Genomic DNA, 23,475 nt, shown 5'->3' with positions numbered 1-23,475 from the left:
TTCACAGAAAGTGTTGTTTCTTGGGCTTTGAGCAAGGCTATATTAAGTTTTCTTTATGGAATTTTCTTCAACTTGTATTTCACTTTCACAGTGAGTTATATTCTATAGTGTTGCAATGCATGCCTTTTTTTTAGTCTTGCTTTTTACAGCAAACTCATGAGAAACTGTACAAATTCAAACCGCATTAAATGCAGTTAAATGCAATAAATGTATCAGACAGGAGACTACACTATCTTTAAGATATTGTTCTCTGTATTAGGATTGTTTATCACCATAAATGTCTGCAAAATACAATGGATATGAAGTCAAGGATCAGCCTGTTCTTAGAGCACAGGGACTAGAGCTGTTGAACTGAAAATCTTGTATTTGTTGCATGTACAGTGGCAGTTTCAATAAAGGGGGAACAAGGGGCCATAATCTTCTATTATCAAGGTATAGCTTAGTATTTCAGGCACTCTTTGGGGAAGAGAAAGGTGTGGCATTGACAACTCCCCAAGAAAAAGAACAAAATTTCTAATAACTTCATTCTTTCAAACTGTAAGCTATTGTATGCTTGCATATCATAGAATCTTAGAATATCCTGAATTGGAAGGGACCCACAAGGATCATCAAAGTCCAGCTCCTGGCCCAGGTATTACACCACGTGCCTGAGAGCATTGTCCAAATGCTTCTTGAACTCTGTTAGGCTTGGTGCTGTGACCACTTCCCTGGGGGAGCCTGTTCCAGAGCCCAACCACCCTCTGATTGAGGAGCCTTTTTCTAATATCCAACCTAAACCTCCCCTGACACAACTTCAGGCCATTGCCTCTGGTCCTGTCACTGGTCATCAGAGAGAAGAGGGAGCTGTAGACTGCTATGAGGTCTCCCCTCAGTCTCCTCTTCTCCAGGCTGAACAAACCAAGTAACCCCAGCCACTTATGGCTTCCCCTCTAGGCCCTTCACCATCTTTGTAGCACTCCTTTAGACTCTCTCTAATAGCTTTTTATCTTTCTTATATTGTGGCACCCAAAACTGCACACTGTACTCAAGGTGAGGATGCACCAGCACAGAGCAGAGCAGGACAGTCACCTCCTGTTTGTCATACACTTCTCCCAAGAACACGTGAACATGCAACTCCTGTTAAGTTCTTTTAACAGAGAGATGCAGTTGTCTTCATTGCTGAAGGTTGCAGGATATAAATCCCGTGAGCACAGAGATAGGCTGTCTTCCAAGGTTTCCTGCCCTCAATTTTTTCCCTTTGCTGCTGCTGAGTAGCTGCAGACAGAACACACAGACCCGAGTTTGGCCCCGTGGGGGCTGGTTGTATTGGGTCCCATCCTGAGCTACCTCAGTGTCATGCTGTGCTATATAGAGTGTCAGGGAGCCCATCAGGGTCTCCAGGCTCTATTCCAGAATCAAGAGACTGAAAGTCAGGTAATCCACCATATAAACCCTAAATACCTACAAGGAGAGGTGAGTATATATTTGTTACAGCTATCATTAGCCAGAATTCATTTCAAAATACTGTCGGAGGGTGGGTTTTTGCAGAAGGCCTGCCTGTGTGCTCTGTGTCAGCCCCACACCTGTAATCTGGATGTGTTAATTCTGGGCAGAAGGTCCTATCTGCATTTGATCATGTGAATCTGTGCAGTTGTTTAGTTGGGACACAATGCTGTCACATCAGGGCATTGCTCTGAGCAGGTTAGTAAGAACAGCTGTGAAATGTGGATTCAGGAACAGATTTTAACTAACTCAAGCTGATTATGCCTGGTCTGATAAAATGTGTGTAGATGTTTTCTGTACCACCTTGTGTGCTTAGGCAATTCAAAAGGCCACTGATAACAGATGCTACTCCTTGCCATATTTGTTTACTTAGCCTGGAAGGTGTTAGTGAGGATTAGAGAGAAACCTCCTACCTAGAGCAGACAGGAGACATGCAGAGACAGACTGCACACCTCTTCTTATTCTTGCCAGAGTCTGGGACTGTGAGATTATTTGTCTAGTGTTTCTGCAGTCATTTAAAGAAAACTTCTAGCTAAGCAACTGTAAGAGTTTTAAAATCTATCACTTGATTTTAAGCACTGCAGCTACTGCAGTGTGCAAGTGCAGTGTTCAGCAGTGATCAGGAAGAAACAGAGTTGGGTACAATATTCTGAAAAATCCAGGCACAGGAAACCCAGTGGCAATTAAGAATTTAAAAGTAGTGCTAGGGCATTATGGCAATGTCAGAACTGGCACATTGCCCCAAATTCAGTATTATTTGGTGAACACTATTTCGTGTGAAACAGGTTTATTACACCAGTTATGTGGAATCTGTGGACATTAGGAAGCGGTGATTTAGAGTATGATAAATTCTGTCAAAAACCCCAGTTTATTTGTCTTGTGTACCAAAAAACTCTGAATTTAGCAACTGATCAAATCATTTTTGCAGAAGGATGATTTCCTCAGTGATGTTCCTTCACTGCTCAGGTGCAGGGAGCTGCCACCAACCCCCCTTCTAGTGGCAGGAAACAATCGTTTCTTCTTTTTCCAAACATCCAGCACAGTTTCAGCAGAGAAGGGATAAGCAAATAGACAAGTATGTATTGCCACAGAACTGAAAATAGCTTGGCATGCCAGCCATAAGTTTTGTGGATCAATAATTCGAGGATGATGCAGAATATTGTCACACCTAAGATCTAGTTTGTTTGCGCAGTGTTACTGAAATGTTCTTTGTCTTGCATGAATTTTAAATCAAGCTTAGTAATACTGTGGTTGCCATAAGCCAGCACTGAAGTCCTCTAGGGTACTGAGAATACATTGTTGGCAGCTCATTGCAGGATACCATCATGAGAAGAAGGTAACCAAGAGAAATATCCAGAGAATCTCTGTTGAAGAAACTCCATAGTAGCTTCCAGGATATTTGGATTGTGTTCATAGGACTCAGACATGCAGAACCAAAAATGCAGAACATGAACTTGTATTTGTTGTTTCATACCCTTTTAAATAGATTTTGATCCAAGTGTCCTCCCTGAGCTGAATTGGAGGGAATGCAAAGTGGTAGTCAAATGGAAGGGCTTAAATAGCCCTATAGCACTCCCTTCATTTGGGTTCTCTCAACAAATTATGTACCATATCTATTACCTGTCTTTATTCCAAGTTGCACGTCAAGTCGATTAGTCCATATAAAAATAACTCTGATGGCTTTAAAGAGTTTGGTTTTGATGTGTTTATAGATATTAATTTTCACTGTTGTAAATTGTCCCTTTATTGTCAGTCAAACAGAAACGCCAGGCATGAACACAGCATAGCTTGAGCTGTCTTTGCTCCATGTGCTGCAGTCAGATTTCAGATATATAGGTGAGAACAGTACAAAGCAGCTTATTTTGCTCTGTTATACTGAAGATTTTGAGTTGCAATTGAATAACAGTTAACATAGCACCTGTCACAAACACTTGCAAAACAAATATTATTGCCTTTGCAGAGTAGTATGAGAGCATATGACCTATCACTGTCAGTATAATTTTGTGAAACTTCTTGTGTTATTAAAACCAAATAACATTTTAACTCAAGATATATAATACAGCAAATGTAACATTTTTCATCTGAATTTAAATTCAAAGTACAGTACATTTTGGCCTCATATCTGACAACAGTTTGCATTATTGCCAAACCATTATAGCATGTGATTAAAATGTGATTTTTCTGTGCTTAATAATTTGATTTAAAATGTAAGCAAGAAAATTCACCGATGTGACACACACTAAAATTTCTGTTACTCTGTAACTCTGAAATGACTGGCTTTGCTCATTCTGGTTTAAGAGCTATCCAGGATGATTTCTTTGTCAGGTCCGCATTATTTTTAGGGTTTCAGTGAATTAGTGATTGTTATGTTATGTGAAATATGACCAAAGATTGCGATTTATATTTAATCTTTTCTCTATATTTACTGTTGTGTCAGTATTTAATAGAACCACTCATTTGGAAATAAGCATAATCTCCCAAACAGTGTTAAAAGTGTAAATTCAGCTTTCAGAAGAAGGAGAGTGAAAGTGCAAGGTTTATTAAAACAAATTAGTAGGGATTTTGTACTGCTACTGCCCTGGTGCGTCATAGGATCAGTTCAGGCATGTCATCATTGCTGGGAAAGGCAATAGCTGAGATTCTCTGGGCCCTCAGCTCAGGAAGGATATTGAGGTGATGGAGCAGGTCCAGAGAAGGGCAACAAGGCTGGGGAAGGGACTGGAGCACAAGTGCTGTGAGGAGAGGCTGAGGGAGCTGGGGCTGTTCAGCCTGGAGAAGAGGAGGCTCAGGGGAGACCTCCTCACTCTCTGCAACTCCCTGACAGGAGGGGGGAGCCAGGGGGGGTTGGTCTCCTCTCCCAGGCACCAGCAGTAAGACAAGAGGGCTGGGTCTGAAGCTGTGCCAGGGGAGGTTTAGGTTGGATATTAGGAAGAAATTTTTTACAGAGAGAGTGATCAGATACTGGAATGGGCTGCCCGGGGAAGTGGAGGTTTCCCTGGAGGTTTTTAAGATGAGACTGGATGTGGCATCAGTGCCGTGGTCTGGGAACCACGGTGGGGTTGGATCAAGGGTTGGACTTGATGATCTCGGAGGTCTTTTCCAACCTGGTCGATTCTATGATTCTGTGATTATTTGGGAAGCTTACTCACTGCAGTTAAAATTTCCTTTAAAATTCATTTTTGCACTTCTGTTAGTTCTATTATGCCTTTGTCAAGAAAATTAGTTATGTACTGTGCTTTGAATATGAATGGTCTTAGTGAAGATAGTGACTTCATCTTCCTAAGTGTTAGGATTCTTAAACATCAGAATGTGGCTTGAAGATAGTGATCCCCAAAATAGGATATTAAAGTGGGGGTTTTTTTATTAGTCCTATGCATAAGTTCTTTTGTAGAAAATAAAAATGCAAATACTTGAAATACTACTGCCAGAAATCCTGTCAGTGGGTTTTTACATGTGACTGACTGATCTAAGTGTGTATATCATCACCCTGTGGAACAGACCTTCAGCTGATATGACTGGGATAATTTGGTTGAAATCAATGTAGTTATACCAGTGATGTTCATCCTCTCAATGTTTAGTATCTTCTACATCACTTAGAAAAATAGGCAGCAAATGGCTTGGAAGGTAGGGAGCAATTTTTCGTTCTTCTGTTTGTGATATTTGGGAGAGAATTCACTCGTGTGAGAAGTGTAACATGATGCCTGAAAATACTGCATACCACCCTAGGACCCATAGTTTTCAGGTTCCTGTTTTGGGATTAGGCTTCTAAAGCCAAACATTCACTTTTGGTTTATTTTATTGGTCTAGTTTTGTGGCGTAGGCACTCTCAACAAACAGGGAGCACAAACGGCATAACCTCAGAAAATTTTGAGAATGCTACAAGTCTTTTTATAATCTTTATTTTCCTGTCTCATACTAAAGCAAAGAGATCTGCGAGGCAAATGAAACCATCATGTGCCCTATGTGTGAACGCAATTGCACACTACAAAAACTCAATGAAAGCTGCATCTATGCCAAGGTAATTATTATATTATTGCTATCAAGATAATTTTTGTCTGAAGACCCCCTTTCATTGTGTGATGTGTAATGGCTGCCCTTGTTTCATCAAAGATTCCTGAAAAATGTGTTGTTTCTCTACAGAGATTTTTTTCAACCTTTCTAATTCATCTTTCCAATAAGAAAATAACCTGAAATGACCACAGATTATTCTAAAATTCTGTGAGCATTTCCTTATTAATAAATTATTATTTTCATCATCTTAAGTCCCCCGTAATAAATTTTTTTTGTGTGATTTTTCCTGCTTTCCCCTGTAGCTAACTTCTTTCCCTTGCTTACTTTGTAATTGAATTTTTGCTTCTCCTAAAGGAATTCTCTAGCATAATGTGCCTGTGATGTTCTTTGTCGAACTAATGCAAAGATTTCACACAATTAAATATTTTGCTGCAAGAAGCTATTCTTCAGACATAAATACTCACAGGGACCTCAGTATATGTGCAGTGTTTGCAAGTGAGCAAAGTATTTTGCTGTGTGATATGTTCATAATGCTGGAAAAGCAACGTTGGCATTTTTCTTGGAATTCTTTCCCCCATAAGATAAATCCTTTCTCAGAAGACTGTATTTATAAAACGTGATGGTCTCTGCTCCATGGCATTACAACAAAACTGCAGCAGTGTGAAAGGGAAAATGAATTTTGTATTAGGTTTCAAGATTTTTTTATAGATAGGACCAGTGTTGAGTAAAACTGAACACTTTAAATATATCTGCAAAGGTATTTAAAAAAAATTATTAATGTTTACAATTTCCAAATTTAATTTTCTATTTTATAATGCTGATATCACTGAAATATTACTGAAAATGTTGTACTTAAGGCAAGAGTAACTATATAGCAGAAAACGGCTCCATGAGGGTTTTTTGTAACTTTTATGTTACTAATTTCTTTTTTTTTTTAATGTGCACTGAAAGTAAAAGCTTTCTTAATTGAAATAGCATTATGCAAGCTATACAACCCATCCCAGAAATCCTTTTTTTAGAAGATGGTAAGTGCCTCTTCAGCAGTTCACTGCAGTTTAACAGGAAGTTAATACACTTTAGATCCTGTTATGTTAACATCTCCAGTTAATAAGAAGCAGCTTTTTGTCATATTTATATTTACACTGACATCATCTGCTTAAATCATGTTACTTTCACATTTAATGTCACATTCTGAATAATTCGTTGTCCTAGAAAAAATGTGGCAGTCCATCCATACTTCATTTATTTTCAAATCAATCCTTTTGAAGAAAAATTCAGCTGGCAACCAGGGAAGACAAGCAGTTACCACTCGTATTCCACAGCCACAGGCACTCGTTTCTCATGTCTGCAATTACAGAAATTGATGTAAGCTCCCAGCTTTTCCTGCCAATGCTCTTGCTCTGAAAAACCGATCAACCTTGGATGAGAACCCAGAAAACAAACAGAAATTGTCTCCTTTCAAGATTTGTGTGTTCTGAATCTCCCCCAAGCGTGGGAGAGAGAGAACTCCCTTTGGGAAGGAATAGGATTACCATCTGGCCAATCGAGTGGCAAAAAAAAATAAAAAATAAATAAAAGCTCAGTGAAGCTTTTTATAAAGGTTATAACTGTAATGCCTTCATTCACTGTGGTGTCTCTAAAGAAAAAGTTCACAGCACCTTCACTCATTACCTCTTGGTACAGACTGTCTGGTTTCCAGCAGGGATTGTGATCCCGCTGGTTGCCACCGTCTTGCTGAGGTTGAGCAGCAAATATCTAAATATGTGTCACCACTTCCACTGTGTTTGCACCCAAATTAGTGAATGAAAACAGTCTGTAATGTCAGAAAACTATAGTCTGATTTCAAATCAAATGGTCCTTTGTACTTTCTGAAGCACTGTTAGTAATATAAGTAATGTATTTAAAAATAAGTCATTGGATCTGCTCTCTGGGAAAAGAAAATGGCATTTCCTGCTTCTTTCTTTCCAGAGATGGAGCTTGTCAACGTTTTCCTCTGGTTATGTCATTGTGGGAACATAACTTGCTTCTCTGTCTACCTTCTACATAACCAAAGAGCTGATAGGCAAGGGAAGCTATTCCTGATTCCTTCCAAACATCAGTGCCCTTATTCTGGAGTAAACATTTTAATCCTTAGTCATTCAAGTAGCTCATTGTAGAGTACATAAATTATGAGTTAATTAGGAACAGTGAGTTCCTTTAAGTGATTAAAGTTCATTTCCCCAAACCTGCTTATGTCATAGGACCTGCCTCATTTATGTAAGGCCTGTGCTCATGTTTCAGATTATTAAAACTGCTGCCAGGGGTTCTTTCTTAAATATCTGCCATGTTTCCCTGCAGAGGAGCACTTCGGACTGAACAGATTAATGCCAGAAAAATAATATACTTCAAATGCTTTTTCGGCCAAAGCTAGAGACAGAATACAAAAGAGGCCTTTTTCCTTCTTGTTCCTGCCCATTTCTTTCATCCCTTCCCTCTTCCATTCAAAAATGCCACACTGAAGTGAGGTTTATTGTTTAAAGGAAAGGCAGGTAGTATCTGAAATGCTGAATGACCAGGCTGTCATTCTGATCCACATCAGATGGACTCTTTGATCTGTGATTTGCCTGGGTCCTGCACCCAGCACACCTTGACCTTGGCCTTGGGGCAGGGTGTTGATTCAGGGTGGATTTGAAATGCCTCAGGTTGTGTCTGATGATGACAACATCAATCAGGTATGCTGACAGACCAGCACAGAGTCCTCCAATGTCACCTCTGCTTAGAGGCCTTCTGATCAACAGTCTCAGACTCTGCCTTTAACCTTTAAGACTGTCAAGTCTTAATTTTGAGTGTGGTCCTGAAAAACTTTTGCCCAAACACTCTTTATGAAGACAAAGCCAAATCAGGAGCCCAGTATCTATTTTCTACTCTTAGCTACATTAATTCTGCTGGCTTAGGTTTGGTTGGTTGGTTGGTTAATTTTGTGTTTTCTTGGAAAGATGTGCTGTTTACTGAGCAGAATATCCAAAGTCGTATCATCACACAGATCTACACTTAAAACCAATAATGTTCATCAGAGTTATTGTGCTGCTTTTGTTCACTTCTCACATGTTCGGTCTCATACCCATTATGTTTGTGTTTTCCTTTATGGAAGCAAAAGAAAAACAAAGCAAAATACATATTTGATTGACAGTTGATCCCACTGTATGATCCTGGCAAGGAACATACTGGATTTATTGGTGTCCAATACCAAATGGTCAATTCCCATTTCCAAACCTCAAAAACAAAAAAAAAAAAGAAAACCAGAACTGACATACAGATAAAATATATGTTTATAATAAATTCTCACAACATTTTAATTTTACTCAATAAGAAATAAAACAGAGGCAAGAAACACAGTTTCTATTAACATTTTCTGCTTTCATTAATTAGTTTTCTTGTATTCTGAGGCAGAAGCAGTAATGCCAGACTTTTCTAGAAGAATGAAAACCTGTCTGCAGGATAAGTTCTCCTTGCAGCAGGCAGATCTCACAGGAGCAGGTTGGGTAACCTGCCTGAGGCAGGCTGTCAGCCCCAGCATCCTGGCACACCTCCTGGACAGCATTCCTGTTGGCCAGAGTAACTTCAGGTTTAAGAGGAGGTCACAGTACAGCAAAAGTCAGTCTGGTTGCCTGTGCCCTTCCGTTGGCATAAGGACAGGGTTATTTTCATGATAAAAGCTTAAAAATTGGTTCTTAAGTCAGCAACAGCCAGCACCAATGAAAGGAAAGTTTTTTTCAATAATATTCCATTTCAAGACATTCTCTTCTTATTTCAAAGAGTGTTTTAGGGCAATAGATATCAAAACCATTTGTAAAGCTTCTTCATTCCTTTTTCCTCCTTCTTCAGATCCTCTTTTAATATAGGCCTGTCGATGATAAGTTGGTTTGCTCTAGTGTTTTATAATGATTTATGCTTTTTTTTTTTTTCAAATAGGAATTTGAAGTCTCTGCTTTGCTTAATAATTGTCATCAACATCTTAAACCACCCTTCCTTAGAAGTGTAGGCCCAATATCCTTGGATAAATTACATTGCTATAAATTGGCAACTTTAACTTTACTGAAAGTATATTGATCTTAATATCAGCTTCCTAAAAACGGTTTCATATTGTGGATTGAATACTAGAAATTGCAGATTTTTGTAATTATGGTGTTTTCATAAGTGTTTTCATAAGTTTTGTAAGAATCAAATTCACCCACTCAAGACGTTTAGAATGATCCATAGGCATGCAAAACCTGATTTTCAATCAATACTTATTTTCAGTAAGTATAAATAAATAAATATAAGTCAATATATATAAATAAATATTTTCTGTTTCAAGATGTATATTCAATCCATAAGCCTTAGACTTTGCAGCCAAATAGCTGTTCTGCTTAAAAAAAAATCTTTTGACAAAGAGTAAGATAAGGAATAAATCCAACTAAAAGAAGAGTATTCATAAGAAGAAATTAAGTTCACAGTTTAGAATTATGTGGGCTTCTAGAGGGTGATATTTAGAAATTATTTAATGTTTGTTAGAGTTAAAGTGCACAAGCCTTTTAAAAACGAGATTATGTCAACAATTTGAGGGGCTGAATATAATTCCTGGATACAAAGGAATACATGCTATTCTTACCTGTAGAGAAATTGCAAAACAGCTCAGGAGAAGAATAAAATGGAATCAAAGGAGACATTAAGTAGAGGAAGAAAAGCGAAGAGTTATTTAAGCTCATAAAAACCGTAAAATAGAAAAGGTTGAGGTTAAATCTGACCCACCATGTGACAGGAATTCTGGATGAAATTTTAGCCTGCCTGGACATGGACAGAACAGCTCCTAGTATCTGATGATGCATGAAGTGATAGTCTGGAACAGCAGATTTCAACCTTACTGAAACACAGAGTGTGACAAACCTTGGTAGAAGAAACGTGCAAGTAGGATTGCTTATTACAAAGCTTAGCTTTCAGCTTCTGCCACCAGTTTTGTACTCTGGGATTTTGGGGGCGAAAGAGAATGTGGCAATATTAATTTGTCCTGATGTATTGTTTTTCTGTTTAGGTTACACATTTGTTTGATAATGGAGGGACTGTCTTCTTTGCTATTTTCATGGCAATTTGGGGTAAGTGCATTTTTACTTTATTTTTTTTTCCTTTTTTAGTTTACCCAACTCTTTTATATCATTACTTGATAAAGGGAGATTATAGCTCTTGATAAAGTCTAAAGAAGGATTTTACCATACAAACATATTTTTTTCCTGTTTTCATTCACTTCAGTTTCTATGCCAATAGTGGGTGAAAATAATGCCTTTTATTGCTAATGTAATGACTGTCTTTAGTGTCTTTAAGCCTGAATTTTATATTATTCAGGCCAGAGTCTTTTCAGAGGCAAACATATAGGTTAGTCAGCCTTCCCTTATTTTTACACTGGTGGATACATTCTTCTCCTAGGATAATAGACTACCACCTTTATCTTAAGTCCCTCCCCACAGTCTAAATTAGTAGGCATATTTGGGGAAAAGAGGAAAGAAAAGGTGGATACCAGAGTCTTTCTGTAACCCGGGACACCTCTTGTAATAGGTCAGTGTAATTGTGCCATAAAAGACAGATTTGATGGTTCTGGCATGAAATGCTAGGTGGAATTAGCTTTCACTGAAGCTAATAATATTTTTATGCTGGGAAACAGGGAAGAGGAATAGAACAAGAGATAATTAATTTTACCAATATAAATGTTTGTCAGTGTAAACCCTAAAAAAATAACACCAGTTCACATACATACAGCTGTCTGAATTCAAGCCAGAGTTTTCAAGTTTTAAATAAAATGGGACACAACAACTTTATTTATGTAATATATATGAGTAAGCATTAATGATTCTAACTTTAAGTGAAGGACAAACAAGTGTCATGCATTTTGAAGGCTGCTATGGTAAAATCGAAAAACAATATACAAACAAAAGCAAAACATCAAAGAGTTACATAGAAAACAGAAGCACATGCAAAAATCAGAATTGGATGGTTAAAAATTAATATGATATAATTGAAGGGCACACTTTGTTTGCCTCAGTGATATTTCTTCATTTACTCCTAATCTTGCTATTACGGCATTGCAATTATTAATTATTGCTTTCATAAATTCCTAAAATACATTGCAGTTAGTTTTATGGTTACCAGTGCAGGCAACACTGGTAGCTTCTTAACATCTCTTCATCTCTGTCCTCAAGTTCTCCTTAGAGAACTCGGCTGAGGCCGAGGTTCAAGTGTAAGGAGGAATTTGCTTATATGACGCTGCTTTGTCAGGAAAATGGTAAGGTCTGTGCTAAGGAAGGTGAAAGCTGAGCATTACATTTTTCTTCATTTCAAGCAGCAGGGTGATATTCTCCCGTAATATAGGGGAATGTGTCTCAGATTTTCAGTCTGCTGCCCAGCATGCTGGATGCAGTGTTAGAAATCAGGTTCTGGCTTTGAGGGCTCGCGTGCTGTTTTTATGATTGAACCCGACTGGGATGGCAACGCTGCACATCAGATCTTTAACCTTTTAAACAAATACCTGTTTAACCCATATTCAGTGTGACTGAGCAGTTTCTCTCTGGTGTGTGTGTGTGCATGTAATTTACTCCCATGTCAAATGGAACCTCACTGCAGCTTTCATGGGCAGTTTGTGAGATAACTCCATTGACACGATCCACAGTCTCCACACCAGATAAAGCATTTTGGCAGAGCACAGTTAACACAAGCATGTCCCATGAGCATTGTTTTCTCTGCATTTTGTTTTGTTTATTCTATGCCTTTGCAGCTGCGTCTTTTTCATATTCTTTCTTTTTCTTTAGGCCTGTCTGGTAGTTGCAAAGAGATAAACTATGCAGTTATTTGCATTATACTGCCATACTTTATGCTTTAACTGGACAGAACTGGACCATGCTTTTTAGAGTATCTATATACACAGCAGAGATTCCTTTCCTCTCATGTTTAGTATTTCTTCTATGTAACCTGTAGTGACACGTTTTACATAATTTCTGCAGATCTGGCCTGCAATTCAAACAACAGATTAGTTTGACAGAGGAGTAGAAGCTTATCTTCTTTCTTTCCCATCGACAGTGGTTTTAATTCTGTGTCATCCTAGTCAAAAGTTAGATGTAGTTTGTGTTACTTGGTAGTTCCATTCTCTGCAGCAAACTTCAAGTAATCAAAACTGAGTAATCCAAGTAAATCTAATTAATTTTGTCACATTCCCGGAGGAAGGTACGAATGTAAAGTGGGGCTGTGAGTCATTTATCAGATAGACGTTATATTTGAACACAGTAGTTTCACTTCAAGGTAGTTAAACTGAGTTGGGTTTTTTTTTGTATTGATATTAAAATATCATTGCAGTCCTAGTAAAATTTTTATGTTGCAATGTCTTTTTATGTTACAATTGTTGACAAGGCAGAATCTTGCCTGGATGCTGTTTGTCTATGTTATTTCTAAGAAAACAACTGTAATATCCTTCCAGGAAAACCATAGGTTGATCATTTAATTACAAAGGAGAGTACTCATGCTCTGCTGCTGGACCCTGCCTGTCACATATGAGTGTATCCTGTGATTTTTCCCTTAGTTTTCAAAGCCCTGTTTGCACGGTAATGGCTCTAAGATAACAGCTGCCAGGTTGTTTTGGGAAAAAATGAAAGGCTGTGGAGAACAGGCAAGAATATCATCTGAAACAAACATTACGGTGAAGGGTGGGATGGTGTGATGTCAGCCATGGGAATGCCATCGGATGGGTGCCCTGCACTGTCTTCCTCTGTCTTGCCTGCTGTGCTGGTTGTGTCGTCTGATGCGCCTCCGAAACTCGTGTCATATGGTCCAAGTGAGTTGTCTAAGTGGAGAACTGAAGGGATAATATATTTTTTTTTTTTTTTTATATATTGCTTGAAAGATTTTTATCCCCATACACTGGACACCTCATCAGCCCCTCACAGTTAAACCTCTTTCTGACATACAGGAGAGCAAAAGATAAAGGCCCCTGATTCATGATCTTCTGCAGGTAACTCCTGTACTCCCAGCAGCACCCATTCAGCACCCACATGGGTGGTGGACTTTCAAAGCTACTTCCTAATCTGACATTCTGGCAGCTTTCAGCTCTTGCATTTAAGGCAGAAAAGATGTATTGCCAGAGTTTATTTAGATTTTATTTTATATGAGAAAAAAAAAAGGTGTGTTTAGCCTCTCACTGTTTGTTTAAACATTTAAAAATTAAGTCCAGGAACATGATACAAATATTTGGGGTGGGATTACACGTTAATACAACTTTATATATACTCACAGAGAACACGAAAGCAATTTTTTTTAAGTTTTAAACCTCTTAAAAATATTTTTACTCATAGAAACAGATATATCTTCATCCTTCATTCTGTTTTTGATGTTGGATGAGTAGAGAGTCTGGCCTTTTTTCAGTTAATCAGTTTGGGAGAGTTTTTGAGCTATAGTTTTGAACTTGCCCACAATCCTCTGAATGAGTTCACTGATACTAGATATGATTTTCCTGATATTTCAGAGGTTAAAAAAATTACATGTAAAGAGGAGACATAGAGTTAAGGGGAGTATTGGTTAAGCTAAAATTTAAACCCAATAAATTAATGTCATTTGAAAACTAGTTTGACTGGAGTTGATGATACCCTAATAATTCAGAAAGACCAGACTATTTAAGCAGCCCTGTGGAGAAATAAATGTTCTTATGCAAAGCACTTGTGCTGTTCCTTACCTGGGTCACTCCTTGTATCATCATAAAGCCGTCTGTGGGAAAATGAGTCAGATCTTTTCTTACCACATATAAAATATCCAATCAGGCCAATTAATATAAATCCCAAAATGGCTCCTACAATGACACCACCTATTACTCCTTCTTTGTTGGTTTTGTCTGGGAGAGAAAGAGAGAAAGACAAGACAGTTGAATGGGAATTAAAAATCTATAAAACTAGATACTTCATTCTGGCTTTGTAGCAGTTGAGGCTTTGTGGAGTGAGGCTTTTCACTGAGGATCTGAAGTGCTTTGCTAACTATGACTAGACCAGCCTCTCTGCAGAAACTTTCTGCCTTTGTAAAAGAAAACAGACATCTCCATCCTTGAGTTTCAGGGTAAAATCTGGAGTTTAGGAAAAAAAAAAAAAAGGTGGCTAAATGAGTTTTTAGTCAAATAAAAAGGTTCCAGGTTTAATTGCTGAATCAACCACTATCCTTTATTTAAAGAAATAAGCAGTAATCACTCTTCAAATGCAATTATTCATAAGCATTTAGGCCAGCAGTTAAAATTGCAGCCTCTGAATTTCAAATGATTAAATTTTAGAGTACCAATTTTTGCATATGCAAGGTGAGAAATCCAGTAATGCTTTTGGCACCTGTTCAGTTAGCAGAATAACTGTGTTCCTTCAAGATTTTCCTCAGATTTCATAAAACTTTTCTTCAAGGTACTCAGTTTTTCTTGGAACTGAACTTGTTCTCCCACTCCCCTTCCTTTTCAATCTATATTGTCTAAAGAATCAGGTACATTGTAATTATTAGAACTATGATGGGAAACATGAAAGTCTGATGCTCCTTCAGTTCTGAGTACAAACTGTACTGTACTGGTTATGATGGATAAACCTTTCAGTCCTGTGTTAAAAGCTTGAAAGCTAATTAATGGCAAAAAATTACTGTGCCTTCTAATCTTTTCTTTTCCTGAAGACCTGATTCAGAGCAGCAGGATAGAGAAGTGCCATGACAGTTTTATGCTCTGTTGTTTTCCCACGCATACTTAACTTGGTAATTAAATGCACAATGAGTAATTCCTTTGGAAGTGTTTATAAGAAGTCATCTTTGGTCACAAAAGTTTCTGAACTTAAGTAAGTTGATGTGTTATACATTTTAAATGTAATTTCTACACGTCTGCTTTGAAGGTCCACTCCAGTGTGAATAGGCTGTATCTGATCATTAGGTTCCCCCACTCTTGGAAGTGTTAAATAAAGGAGTAAACAGTAAATTTTAAAAGTATATTTTTTATTTTGAGGAGCTTTAGATTTAGTCTGTACTAGATCACTTATGAATTCACACATCTTATAAAGCCTCCAGTTCAATTAAACAAAGGTTTTATTTCAGCATCATTATTTTATTAAACTAGTTGGACTTTAGTTAGATCCTTACCTTCATTGGCATCTTTTGGATTAGGTGATGCAGTAAAAGGGTTGCTGGCATTATAATTCATCTTTGTTGTCTGCTGAATGGGGTTGAAATTTGGGGTAGGACTGTCCTGCTTCACTGTGGGTGATGTCAGAGTGACACTGATGGGGAATGACGTGGTGGGGTTGATTGAAGAATTATCACTTGGAAGCTCCAAATCCCCAGGAGTAATATAGGTGACTGTGGAGTTGCTTGGTGTCACTGTGGAAGTAGGTGTAGCTGCAAGACTTTCGGTCACTCCAGAAAAGTCACCCGTTGTTCTAAAAGTTGCTAAAGTTGTCGGGCTTCTGTGGGAGTTTGTGGTAGAGTTATTTGTTCCATCTTTTGGCACATTTGAAGATAAAGTGGTGCCATCAGAGAACCTCGGGGATGTGCTGTTTGCCCCACTGATCATTTCTGTTCTTTTCATTATGTTTTCATTGGCATTGGCAGCTGTTGCTGCAGCATCACTGGTGACAGAAGGATTTACAGCAGTAGTCCTATGCGGAACAGATCTCTGTGAAGTTGGTTTCACTGCAGACTGATGGTTATCTCTAATTGAGCTATTTTGTTTACTTTCTTCTTTTACTTCTCCAGCCTCAGTATTGCTTCTATTCCATTGCAGTCTTGCAAGCAGAAAAATGAGAATCATTCCATGAGAGGGTTGCATGGTGTTGAGTTTCAAGTTTGTTATATACAGAACCTGCAAGAAATTCACTTTTGTCTATGATTTTATTTCACAAAACAAAGCTACTCAGTTAAGACCCAAATAAGATTGTAAAAGTTAGTGTTATACAACACAAATCTCACTACTTTACCATGTGTTGATGCTGAAAATTTTATAACCCTAAGAGTTAAGACTGACCTAAAACTATATTGTTAATCAACAGAATTATTCTCATATTGATCAATATGAATCACAGTATTGATCTCGGTGTGCTTACGGACGTGTTATGGGATAGCTCACGTGACTGGAATGTTGCCATGAAGGGCTACACTCTTTTTAGGAGTTGCCCTGTGTGTGAGGCAACACTTGGAATGTGTGGAGTTCTGTCTTCAGGTGGATGATGAGTGCCTGGAGAGTTTATGGGTTAGGGTTAAAGGGTGGATTAGTAAGTGTGACACTGTTGTGGGTGTTTGCTACAGTGTCTGGTCAGGAGGAGAAAGTGGACCAGGTTTTCTACAGACAACTTGAAGCAACCTTAAAGTCACAGGCACTGGTTCTTGTGAGGGACTTTAACTACCCTGTCATCTGCTGGAGAAGCAACACAGTGAAGGACAAGCAGTCCACAAGGTTCTTGGAAAGCAGTGATGGCAACTTTCTGGAACAGATAGTGGAGGAACCCACAAGAAATGGTGTGTTGCTCCACCTCATGCTAACAAACAGGGAAGGCCTTCTTGGAGATGTGAAGGTTGGGGCCAGCCTTGGCTGCAGTGACTGTGTGATTGTAGAGTTCAGTGTTGGGCAAAGAGGAAGCAGGGCAGCAAGTAAGATTGCAACCATGATCTTCAGGAGAGGTAACTTTATCCTTTTTAGGGCTCTCTTGGAAGAATCCCATGGAAACAGGCCCTGCAGGGAAGAGGGGTCCAAGATAACTGGCTGATATTCAAGCTTCACTTGCTCCAGGTTCAAGAACAATGCATCCCAATAAGCAAGGAATCAGACAAAGGGGACAAGAGACCTGTATGAATGAATACAGAATTCCTGTCATTGCTCAAGTGTAAGCAGGAAATACACAGAACGTGGAAGCACTGTCAGGCCACGTGGAATAAATATAGAAAGATTGTCAGAGTGAGTGGAAATGAGACAAGGAAAGCCAAGGCCCGTCTGGAATTAAATCTGGCCAAGAATGTCAAGGACAACAAGGCTTATTCAAATGCATCAATAACAAAAGGAAAACCAAGGATAATATGCCCATTACTAAATGGAAGGGGCCCCTGGTAGCTGAGGACATGGAGAAGGCAGAGTTATTGAATGCCACCTTTGCATTGGTCTTGACTGACAAGACCAGCCCTCAGGAATTTCTGTCCCAGGTGCCCAGGGTAAAGAAGGATCAGAAGGAAGACTTTCCCTTGTTCAAGGAGGATTGGGTTAGAGAACACTTAAAACAAACTTGACCTCCACAAATCCATGGGCCCTGACAGGATGCATCCACGAGTGCTGAGAGAGCTGGCAGACACCACAGCTAGGCTGTTCACAATCACCTGTGAAAGGTCATGGTGATCAGGAGAGGTGCCTGAGGACTGGAAGAATGCAAATGTCACCCCAGTTGTCAAAAAGGGAAAGAAGGAGGACCCAGGGAACTGCAGCCAGTCAGCCTCACCCCAATCCCTAGAAAGGTGGTGGAGTGCTTCATGCTGGATGACGAGGAAGTGATCAGTAGTCGTCAGCATGGATTCAGTAAATCATGCTTGACCACCTTGATTGTTTTCTAAATGAAACAACTGCCTGGATGGGTGTGGGGAGAGCAGTGGCTATTGTCTAGCTTGACTTCAGCAAGGCTTTCAACACTGTCTCTCACAACAGCCTCATAGGTAAACTCAGGAACTGTGGGCTGGATGAGTGGACAGTGAGGTGGATTAAGAACTGGCTGAACAGCAGATCCAAGATGATCGTAATTGGTGGCACAGGCCATCCCCCGAGGTTCACAACTGGTCCCAGAATTGTTTAACTTATTCATCAGTGACTTGGATGAAGGGGCAGAGGCCCCCTCAGCAAGTTTGCTGAGGACACAAAGGTGGGAGGAGTGGCTGATACCCCAGAGAGCTGTGCAGCTCTTCAGAAGGACCTCGACAGGTTGGAGAGATGGGCAGAGAACTGTCTCAAATTCAGCCAAGGTCCTGCACCTGGGGAAGAATAACCCCATGCACCAGCACAGGTTGGGGGCTGACCTGCTGGGAAGCAGCTCTGTGGAGAAGGACCTGGGGGTCCTGGTGGATAACAAGCTGTCCATGAGGCAGCAGTGCCCTTGTGGCCAAGGCCAAAGGTATCCTGGGTCCGTGAGGAAGAGCATTGCCAGCAGGGAGGTGATCCTGCCCCTCTGCTCAGCCCTGGTGAGGCCACATCTGGAGTGCTGTGTCCAGCTCTGGGCTCCTCAGTACAAGGGAGACTTGGAGCTGCTGAGCAGGTCCAGCGGAGAGCCACAAAGATGATTAAGGGACTGGAGCATCTCTCTTATGAGGAAAAGCTGAGAGAGTTGGGCCTGTTCATCCTCAAGAAGAGATGACTGAGAGGGAACCTCATCAGTATATCCAAGTATCTGAAGGGAGGGTGTCAGAGGATGGACCAGGCTCTGCTCAGTGGTGCCAAACAACAGGACCAGGGGCAATGGGCAGAAACTGATGCCCAGGAAGTTCCACTTGAATGTGAAGAAGAACTTCTTTTCTGTGCACACTGGAACAGGTTACCCGGCGAGGATGTGGAGTCTCCCTTGTTGGAGATAGTCAAGAACCATCTGGATGCAGTCCTGTGCCATGTGCTCTGGGATGACCCTGCTTGAGTGGGGAGGTTGGACCAGATGACCCACTGTGGTCTCTTCTAACCTTAACCAATCTGTGATTCTATGAACAAAAGCTTTTTTGTGTAAGAAAATTCCATGGTTCTGTAAACAGGCCTCATGCTAAGAAGGGAATAATTCAAAACCACTTTGCTATAGAGTGAGGTAATGAAACATATATGGAAGGCATTCTCGAGGCAATGTTTTCTGGGCAGACAGCAATTCCAAGAGCATGCTAAGGAGTTATGCTCCATTGTGAAGAATTAGCATTGTTAACAATTAGCCCTGAAAGTTGATGGATGGTGTTTTGTGACCCTGAGCAGGGAGTGTCATATGAAGGCTGCCAGGAGCAGCATTGAAATTGAAAACTAAATCTGCCCAGGGGTTATGAATGATGCTTAAGTTGTATGGAAACCTCTTTTCCTATAGGGAGCTGGAAACTGTATATTGCACATTAATATACATTTCCAAATGTTAGATTTAAAAGAATGAGAAAAACTCCTCTTGAAGTCACATGATTGTGGTAGGTTTGCTGTTCAGTATATCTGTGGGGTTTTGGTGGCAGGTGTTTTTTCTATGTATGAGACAGATTGAGATCACGAGTTTTTAACATCATGAGTTTTTAACTCCCACATGTAAGCTCTCATGTGACAGCACAGTCAATTGTATAATAAGTTATTCTTCATCATCATTAATTATTTGCATGCCCATGTATGTGGGTACTTTACCATCTGAATAAAGGAGATTTATACCTGGAAAAAGTAATTATTTCTTTTGTCTTCAGCCTCTACTTCTACTTTCTTATGCTTTTTCCTATGGGTGTTTGATTTGAGGGTTTGTGTTTTGTTGGGGGTTTTTGGGGGGGTAGGGAATAAGGGCTGGTTTTATTAATTTCTTTTATTGGTTTTTTGATTTAGTTATATAAATATTACATCAAGGTATCTCGTTTTGGCTTTATTCTTATTTATTTTGTGGTTTGAAGGTCCCACCATTACTCATAACATGTGTCTTTATAAAATGCCATTTAATCTACTTTTTAATGTGTATTCCATTTCTCCATACTGCTTATTTTCCAAGTTAAGATCAGCTCTATGGTGGGAGGGACCTATGCTTGGAAAACATTTGTAACTTTCTCAACAAAAATAAAAAAGATGACTTCTGCTCAAATATCCGTGAAATTCAGGATGATCACATTGTTCCCAAACAAGCAAGCCAAGGAAAACCCTTTTGAAGTTAAATTATCAGCTACAGTTGTGTTTACAGTAAGAACAGTAGGCCTTCAGATGGCTACGAAATGTGCTGTCTGAATCTTAGATTTTGATTTGTTAGCAGTAATAACTGCCAAAAAACCCAAACAAACCTGAAGAAAAAACCCAAGGTTTTCAAACATGTGCTTTCATTTTAACAGTATTATTGTTTTAATTCAGTGACATGTTCTTTCCTTCCTTGTATCATATTAGTCATATTAAGTGAACAAATTGTGTTTGGTCAAATTCCTTATTATCCATGCACTTCAACTAAACTACTGAGCAAAATTATACTTAATTCAATTTGACTGTAATTTTAATTCCTAAAGGAGTGAAAAAAGGAGTCAGTATCCTTGCTGAACAAATTCTTTGTCATTTTTGTGATTGTCTTACTTGTGCAATCTTTACGGGAGACCATGGAGAAGAGACCTCCTTGCTTTGAAAGTTGTAGATCTCAGGCTGTGTTGAACTGCTTTCTTTTGTGTGTAATACTTAATTCTTCTTTTTTCTAGTGTAATATCAGTGTTCACACAATTTAGAAAAACACTGAAGTTCTTCAAAGACACTCATTGCCTTTAGGGATTAATATGCAAACAGTGCTCTTGCAGTAAAACAGCAGAGCTATAGATTAGCCAAACTTGCAGAAGAGCCCAAACCTTACATTAGCAGGTCAAGTAAGTGTTTAAGGAAGCAATGAACAGATTATTAATTGGAAAAAAAACTATTGTGAGTTTTGGTTCACTGGTATTCACATTCCTCAGGTACCAGCTCAGTGGCAATCAGTGCAACAGGCGTAGCCTGAAGTGAGTGGAGCTGCCATCAGTATGGGATTAAGCTGCAGTTCAGTTACCTAGATTAGCTCTACCTTTGTTTTTTTAGCATAAAAAAAGGAGGATTTTTTTATGCAGGATGGTCACCATCATGTTTCTTAGTGGATTTTGCACTCTGCATTTGTGTCTGTGCTGCTGGGGTCAAATTGCATCCAAGGCCCGTGACAGCTGAGTAAGAATAAAAGTCAGTTCTAGAAGGGGGAAGGTTAAAATTTCTCATTCAGTGTGAGGCTTTATGAAGAGATGTAGTGGCCCTTGTTTGAGGAATTCACCAGGATATGAATGCAATATCCCATAAAAATGGCCCTCCAATGTGAACCTTAGTGTGCAAAAATAGATTTTTGGCATGATAAAGTGATTGCAACATATATTTCCTGACTACAACCCAGCACCTACCAGTGGTAGGTGTAATATCTGCAAAACCTCTGCTATTGTCAAGAAAATAATAATTTCAACTTCTTATGGATAGATAATAGAGTCTTCAGAACTATAAATTCAAATTACATTATTTTGCATGTCATTAAATTGAACCTTTCACCATTTCCCCACCTTACATTAGTTATTAGAAAGTAATTTAATTTATGGAGTAAGTGGTGATGTGATTAACAAATTGTTAATGGCACTCTTTTGATCTGAGGTAACGTTCATATCTGCAGAATTTTCACACATTTTTTACCTTTGCATCAGTGAACCAAAAATAGATGGAACATATAAAATGAGAGGTAGAGAATTTATCTTCCTAGAATTCAGAAAGAAATAATTGCAAACATACTGGATGTTTGCTCATGTGGCTCTTTGCTCTAAAATTCAGATTGCTCTCCAAGAATGAGATACTTCTAAATTTAATGAGCAATTAATGTTACATTGTTAAGCTTAAATGTATTTTTTGTTCCGAGAAAATAATGTTTTAAGTTTTTAGTGAACTATGAAGAGGAATGTAAATATGAATTGTAGTCTATAATTAATTCCATTTATAACCTCAGTTACTGTCTAGCAACTTGACAAGTATTAAGTGCACTGGCCAAATTTCCTAAGTGTGTGTTTCCTGTTCATTTTTGGTAGAACTAAACTCAAGAGAGCAATGTAGTTTCTAGCAGAAGTTTGCTATAAAGTGGCATACAGGGAATGCTTCACCACCACCATCAACCCTCCCCAGCATTTCAAATGGGCTCTGAACTTAGTTTGAGAGAAATCCTACACTTCCTTGATAAGGAGCATGAATAACCACAGAAGAAAAGTGTGAGTTTGAGGGAAATAGTGTCATTGCTTATGATTGCTACTTCTCTGCTTAGGTGTTTGAATCACAAAATGGTTTTTACTTTCAATTATTTTAATAAATACACTTTTAAGTAGAATTTGACTACAACGACACCAGTCACCTGCCTGAACACGATATAAATGAATACTGTGATCATTAATCGCATCCACTAATAAGCATTAAAAAAAACCCCCTCAGACTTACCTTTGAGCGCCGCGAAACGTGGAAGAAGCTGTTGAAACACTGCTGTGGCCCCGAGCCCAGTTGTTCTGGCGGGGAGGGGGAGTGCAGGTGCAGGAGGGGCAGCCGTGGGACAGCGGGTGAGGAACACGCCGTGCCCGTGGGGCGAGGCCGGGTGGGGCAGCCCTTCCCCAGCCTCGGGGAACCAGCCCCACCGACCCTGCGCTGCCGTGACCCTGCTCTGTCGTCGCAGAGTCCACAGAAATGGCAGTGCTTATGGTAAAGTGGGCAGACGGTGCATATTGCTTAATAATTTCAGGGTCTTTGAGCTAGTATTTCGCAGGAGTGACTGCTTTCTGTGAGCTACAGAAACTCTGTGTACTATGCAACTGTTAGTTTAACGAAAGATAGCTGCTCCTTATCGCGGTTTCCTGCACTTGGTGAGATGAGAACTGGCAAAGGCCTGTCTTCTACAAAATAAAGCAGCAATATGAGTTCTGTTAAGAAAAGCATGCTGCTAGAAATGGATCTGTTCCTGTCTCCAAATATGTTTGTAGTTGAAATAATTTAAGAGAACAATGTAAATCCAAATTTTCTGAATTTATCAGACATCATTAATTTTTACATAACCAGCTCGGGATCTGAAGGTTACAACTGTTACTCCTCCCTTTAGGTTTTATATAAAAAATACTGGATTAAGGTAGGAATGAAAAAGTCAGGTATGTAATATAGAACTTCATGTGCTCACCCAGTCAACCTGTGACTTTTTTTATTCTTTAATCCTTTATGTATGTTTATTCTAGGCTGGTATGTGG

At 39.2% G+C, this 23,475-nt stretch overlaps 1 protein-coding gene across 4 annotated transcripts in view; it reads left to right on the top strand.

Moving 5' to 3' along the window:
- Positions 1-23,475, top strand: part of ANO3 (anoctamin 3) — a 166,066-nt gene that overhangs the window by 128,174 nt on the left and 14,417 nt on the right. For all 4 annotated transcript variants that reach the window (XM_039390481.1, XM_027735688.2, XM_027735685.2 and 1 more), the window contains exons 13-14: positions 5,404-5,500; positions 10,544-10,604. In XM_039390481.1, the coding sequence (XP_039246415.1) occupies positions 5,404-5,500; positions 10,544-10,604 (158 nt within the window). The remainder of the gene's footprint in view (positions 1-5,403; positions 5,501-10,543; positions 10,605-23,475) is intronic.

The sequence above is a fragment of the Pipra filicauda genome, unplaced genomic scaffold (assembly GCF_003945595.2).
Source record: "Pipra filicauda isolate LSUMZ 115617 unplaced genomic scaffold, ASM394559v2 scaffold82_size2718185_pilon, whole genome shotgun sequence".
Classification (NCBI taxonomy): Eukaryota; Metazoa; Chordata; class Aves; order Passeriformes; family Pipridae; genus Pipra; species Pipra filicauda.
This window is presented reverse-complemented; position numbering and strand designations above follow the sequence as displayed.